Raw genomic sequence first — 6,296 nt, 5'->3', positions numbered from 1 at the left:
CGGTAATAGGCCTACCTAATGTTGCTATTTAACTCCATGGTTTTGTTTGCGTTGCGACTTATATACAGTGACGAATGATTTTCAACCGTGAATTTTTTACACAGTAATGCTAAGTTGCAAATTATTTCTTTGTTTGGAAGTACTTTTTTTTTTTAATTAGAGGTTGTTTCATTAGGCCTTCAGAAAAAACGGCACGCCTGCCTCTGAGCGCGCGATGAGTGTTACGAGCAAAATGTTTTTTTTTTATAATGTCTGGGAATTTTAATAGGTTTAAAATAAATGTATCGCATTCAATTCTAAAACTATTAGGTGGTTTTGTGCTGACCAATTAATCGCAACCTTTAATGTTTTTTTTTTTTTTTTAATTCCATGATTTACTGTAGTATAATGCTTCCTGTCCTATTGGCATTGAGTGTTGTGGAGAGATTTGTTGATTTGTGGCACAAACTTCATTACAGGGAACAGAGCCTGGTCTGTTCTCCTGCAGTCATTATGGCAAGTGGAGCTCTCTCTTAAAGCCCTGCTCAGTTCTCTAATGAGGCCATTCTCTACCTCTCTCACTTGTCTTCTGAATCTCTGACAGGCTTTGAGCACAAGCCAAAACCACAAGACAGTAGAGGTCCAGCCCCTTCCCAACAACCCCTGCAGCAACACACATGTCAGTCTAACCCAAACATTTGTATCTTTGATTTAGTTTATTATGTTTCACGGTCCGCTGAATGGTAGATTATCAATTTGAAGATGTGTTTTTCGAGAGCCTGGAAAAAACACATCTTTTATATGACTAATGACTCCATTCAGTGTTTAAACTAGCTTCCATACACACTGGTCAGCACACCGACAGACATGACAAGCGTACAAACGTTGCATTATTAACAAATTCTTTGATTCCTACATTGACAAGAAAAGGTGGCAAATCCAAGTGGGTTTTTGTTCACACTTGGCCATTCTGGAAAAACACGTGAATTTTTAGACGGTATCTTGGCAACTCAGCCGTAGTCTGGCTATTGATATTCACAGTAGAAGCTTCCATCTCCTTTTCAGAACAATAGAAACCTTATGGGAATGAAGAAACCAAGTCTGCAAGGTCAAATCTTCTCCCTCAGGCCCTGATGGACATTTGAGAGATTAGTACAACTCTTGACGCTATTTCTTGAAATTTCAAAGATGAATGAGACAACAAATTATTTAAAGGCATTTATTGAATAGAGTTTTATCAACGGTTTATGGACTTTTAAAAGAATTTGCTTATGAAAGCAGCTATGTGCAAAAGTTACAATAGTCCCTTGAGGAGGTACACCATTCAATTTGTCTTTTTGTCCTACCGTACTACATGAAAGGGCACGAAAATCTAGTTTGCTCAGAGAGTTTGCTTTTTAAAATGATCTATTTACATTCTAATACAGCTGAGTGTTTATATACAGAACTTGACAATCAATGGTGTAGACAAATGTTCAGTGGTTATGAAAAAAGTGGCATTAATTAAAATTAGTGATAAATAACATTTGCCTGAGTAACAGACAAATACTCCTTACATTTTTGTTTCACAAGTTTTCCTATTATATGAACAAGATGATGTGTTATTTGTGATCTGGTAGTATTCACTGCATTTCTGATCTCAGAGTGTTTAGCTAAATATTTATACACTCTGAGCTATGTGTAAAATTCATAATTTTCTGTACAGAAATGTAGAACTATGAATGTGGGACATTTGAAGTCAAAATTACAATGACTTGAGTGGAGACCCTGGTGATATATTAAAGGGATAGTTCACGCAAAAATCTAAATTCTGGCATCATTTACTCCCCTGTTGTTCCAACCCTGTATGACTTCCTTTCTTCTGCGGAACACAAAAGAGGATATAATGAAGAATTGTTTTACAATGAAAGTCAATGGGGTCCAAAACAACACAGGACCCCACTTGGCTTCTATTGTATGGACATAAACATGGGAGACGACTTACAACATATCTTCTTTTGTGTTCTACAGATGACAAAGAGTCAATGGTCTGAAATGACATGAGGGTAAGTAAATTATTGGGTGAATTATCCTTTTAAGACTTTATAGGTACATTGAACCATCCTGAGATATTATGGAATGAATCTTTAGATTTATGCCAAACTTAGATCTTTAGATCTTAACTAAAAATGTTTTTTCCCACTAAGTTTGTTCCAAAACCAAAATTGCAAATTGGCCTCAGATTTGTTGAACAATGCTAACGTGCTCCAACATAACACTAAGAACTGCTAATGTAATGATGGCCACTTGTGGAAAATGGGAAGAAGGTAGGTTGTAGGTTCCATGTCATCTCATGATGTCATCACTTGGGGACGGGATCCACCCACTCAGCTGCCAATGGACAAGATGGTTGAACTGTCCTTGGCTTTGTCAAAAAAAATGGAGGACACATCATTGGTGGTCTTGAGCTTGCCTTCAGCGACGTTTTGGGTGGATGAAGAGTTGCTCGGTTGGCATTCTTCACAGCAGCAGCAGCAACAGTCCATGAAGGCCTGGCCCAGAGACTTGCACAGGCAAAGCAGCAGCACTGGTGTCACAGATGACTTGAAGAACAGAAAGAACTGGTTTATGAGGGCCAGAAGAGAAGTCACCTCCTCAGACACCTGGATAGGAGCATACGCCAAAGTCAGGTTGCAAACGTTCTCCGGCAGCGTGCAGACACCATAGACCACCGCTAGAGCCATGACTGTGCAGTTGAGCTGCCGTTCGATTTGCTGAGCGTGCTGAAGCTTTTGTTTTTTGGATGGAGATCGTTCCTCGGGCCGCTTGGGAGAACTTCCGCTCCCGCCGGATACATGACAGGTGGCCAGCTGACAGAGCAGAGTGAAGACAACAGGTAGACAGAAGTAACAGCCGAAAAACCACCACATGCGTGCGTCGTGGTAGTTGATAACGAGAGAATAGATGGATTCGGGGAGATCTGGATATGGACTCATGATGCAGGTGTCCACTTGGTCACCCAGACCAGGTGGTGTCACCTGATGCAGCTGCCACAGGAGCAGCTCAGGAGCCGCTAGCACCATGGAGCCAATCCACACCACCGCCAGCTTGGCCAGGACCTTCTGACAGCGCTCAACTCGTCGGGCCTTTGGCATGGAGCTTGTGGCAGCGTGGAAGCGGTCAATGCCCAAAGCACACAGACTGAAGGTTGTTACGCCAAGAGAGGTTACCTGGAGGGTGTGCAAAAAATCAGTATTGCTATAATATACATTAGTGTTTTTCATGATGTTTTTTTAACGCATCCATATTAAAATTGTGGTCAAAATAGACAAGGTGCTAATTATCATTGCACTTAATGTAGCATTTATTTTTTTCGTTTTATTTTTTGAATCTTTTATACTACTACTATCAATGTCATAATGACATTGATAGTAGTATTTTAAAAGATTCAGTTACAAAAAAAACAAACAAAAAAAAACAAGTGAATTTAGGAATCATAACAGTATACAATAAAGTATGAAAAATTGATATTCATCTGAGACTTGATTAAAAATGTAATATTGCTATTCAATTATTTGACATTTGAAAATGTTACTAAATTACTAGCTCTCTTAAAGTTAATATTACTAGATAAACTTTAAGTGCACATAAGATGAAAGGTAATCAATATGTTAAAATAAGGGGAAATGCACAATTAAATCAATTAATAATAATAAATAAAAAATTGTAACATTGCCACATATATAACCAATATGGTGCTGCTGATACATTGTGCATCCCTCTTGATTGTCATAAATAGTAATAGATTTACATATAGATTTGTAAGCTTTTTAGGTGACTACTACATGGGTGTTTATAATTGTTAATTCTATGTGTTTTATGAAAACATTAAAGCTAAAATGAAAAGGTTATGTTACCTGGTCTGTAGTGTTTGAAATCCAGAATACTGTGTCTGTCTGAATTTAAAAGTTTCTGTTAACAAAATTATTGGCACTATCTAAACTTTGGCCACATTTCCAATATATTCAGGTAATTTAGGCCATGAGATATTGATCAAGATTAAATGTAAACTTGACACCATGACTTAGAAGGGCCTCACCTCTATGTAAGGCACAACTCTGCAGGAGAAATCTCCCAGCAGCCTCTTATTGGTGAGTTCATTAAAGACCACCACAGGCAGACAGAAGCACAACACCAGAAAATCCCAAAAAGCCAAACTTGCAAGAAAGTAGTTCCATGCGCTCCTCATGAAGTAATTTTGCCACACAATGCACATTACTGCCAGATTACCCACGACGCCGAAGGCAAACACCACAAAAGCAAGAAAGAGAATCCCATAAGCGCTGTAAGAGCTGTCAGTGATGGGAAACAAAGGATTGTGGATTTTTGTGATGCTCCTTTTTGTTGGATTGCTATTAGAAACCTGTTCACTAGTCACATCGGTGCTGTTTCCATTTTCAGCCAGTGTGGAACTGGTCATCTCTGTGAAGGGCAAAGGACTTGTAGTTTGTGTGTCCATGGATCCTTTATCTTCCTCTTCCACATCGAGCACTTCTTGCTGTGTGCTTTCTTGTGAATCATGTTGATTAAAACTATCCTCCTCGACAGGTGTCGTGTCTTGACTTGAAGCACAAGCACTCAGAAGCAAAGCCAGTGTCATAAGATAAATCAATTTATAATCGTGTATCCCCATCTTCAAGGCAAAGTCCAGTAATATACAAGTCAGAGGAAATTGCTTCAAAATCAGTAACTAAAAACAGACAGCAGAGGCTGAGGTAAAGACCCTGGTGAAGGCACTGCTGCAGTTTGGGATCCCTTGTGCCAAAAGGCTCTGTTTTCTGCAGTCCTGTTGACCAGAGAGCAGCTCTCTTATCAAAGCTATGGATGGCTGCTCCCTCTCAATAGGGGTCTATGGAGTCACACCCCCTTTTGCTGTTCTCCCTCACTGACTGATGGGTGTGATTGCCCTCTGCTGGCATTAAAATGCTGTTTTAAAGCACTATAATTTCACTTTAATTTACTGAACTGAGATTTTTTAACATGACTGTTAAAGTGAAAGAAATAAAACAATTTTTCAAGCTGTGGCGAATTAAAGAGATTAAATAAAATGCATAAAGGCACATACTACCAGTCAGAAGTTTGGAATAATTTAGGTTTTTGAATGTTTTTGAAACAAATCTCTTGCTCACTAAGGCTTTAATATCTTTTAAACTGCACATTTTTTTCCCTGCGGCTTCAGCATCCATTACTCCAGTCTTCAGTGTCAGATGATCCTTCAGAAATCATTCTAATACCGGTATTAGAATAGTGGGGGGGGCTGAACAGTATTTTTGTTTACGGTGATGAAACCTGACAGACATAGGTTAAAAAGCTGGTTAGACAATCCTTTAAAGATGACATGACTGAAGTTATCATGTCTGAACTTCTAGGAATCTAGATTAGAATGGGTTAGATTAGAAGATTGGATTGCTTCCAGAAAAGATTAGATTAGAAAAAAAACATGCATGTGTAAAAATACCATCTCTATCTCTGTGTTTAACCTCAATCAGCATGATATCTGTTAAGCAGAGTTTGCGATACAATTTCTCTGATTTGGATGAATATATTACCTTTGACTGAAAAGTTTTTTTTTTTTGCTGCAGTTCCTGCTTTGGTCAGGGGAGGCCGCAGTTTTTCAACACAGAAACACAGATGGCAATGGCTCTTCACAGACCACGAGAAGTGGCTATTTAATAAGAAAACAAAGACAGGCGTCTCTAATTCTACAGCTGCGGAGGTTTGACGATGGAGCATCTGTACTGGTCATGTGGCTGCAAAAGGAAACAAAAGTAACTTCTCTGTCACTGACATCTTCTGAAAGAGCTCGTTGTGGAGGTGTTCAGTTTGAATTCAGTTTCCCTGTTTCCCCCTCACAGCGCCTGCGCAACTTCGCAGTGTTGCCAAGTCCGCGGTAGTTTTTAGTAGCAATTGGGAGGGTATTTTTATATCCTGGCAACCCTGAAACTTCAGTACTGAAATCATGACGTCATGATTTCGCCCCGGCTAAGCAAGTCAGCTTATGGTGGTTTTGCTGTCTTTCTGCAAGCAACGTTCATTTCACCATGTTAATTAGATCATTTGTAATTAAATACGTATTAATGTACGTGACGTCCTGTTCAATCGCAACATAGAGTCTGATTCCCCTGCTAATTCTAACTTTTGCCTGTTTTATGAAGTGTAACACCATACATTACAATTAGACAGTTAAATTCCTTCGTCAGGGGCATTCTTTTGTTCAGACGCCCATTTCCATTTTATTGTTATTGTTGTTGTTAGTGTGTGTGTGTGTGTGTGTGTGT

The 6,296-nt window shown here is 39.1% G+C and overlaps 1 protein-coding gene across 1 annotated transcript; it reads right to left on the bottom strand.

Moving 5' to 3' along the window:
* Positions 1–1,869: 1,869 nt before the first annotated feature.
* LOC107731282 (prosaposin receptor GPR37L1-like) lies at positions 1,870–4,813 on the bottom strand. Its single transcript, XM_016542333.1, has 2 exons — positions 4,058–4,813; positions 1,870–3,188 (listed from the first exon to the last, which is right to left on the bottom strand). The coding sequence occupies exons 1-2, from the start codon at positions 4,649–4,651 to the stop codon at positions 2,346–2,348; spliced, it is 1,437 nt and encodes a 478-aa protein (XP_016397819.1). The 5' UTR covers positions 4,652–4,813; the 3' UTR covers positions 1,870–2,345.
* Between the last annotated feature and the right edge of the window lie 1,483 nt (positions 4,814–6,296).

Source organism: Sinocyclocheilus rhinocerous, unplaced genomic scaffold (assembly GCF_001515625.1).
Source record: "Sinocyclocheilus rhinocerous isolate Xijiao unplaced genomic scaffold, SAMN03320098_v1.1 scaffold1600, whole genome shotgun sequence".
Lineage (NCBI taxonomy): Eukaryota > Metazoa > Chordata > Actinopteri > Cypriniformes > Cyprinidae > Sinocyclocheilus > Sinocyclocheilus rhinocerous.
This window is presented reverse-complemented; position numbering and strand designations above follow the sequence as displayed.

What these genes read in the sequence shown, in the direction of transcription:
- LOC107731282 (XM_016542333.1), bottom strand. Translation starts at nt 4,651, where the DNA reads ATGGGGATACACGATTATAAATTGATTTATCTTATGACACTGGCTTTG. An exon ending in GAGTTGTGCCTTACATAGAG is followed by an intron (nt 3,189 to 4,057) that starts GTGAGGCCCTTC and finishes CACACCCTCCAG; the next exon opens with GTAACCTCTCTTGGCGTAAC.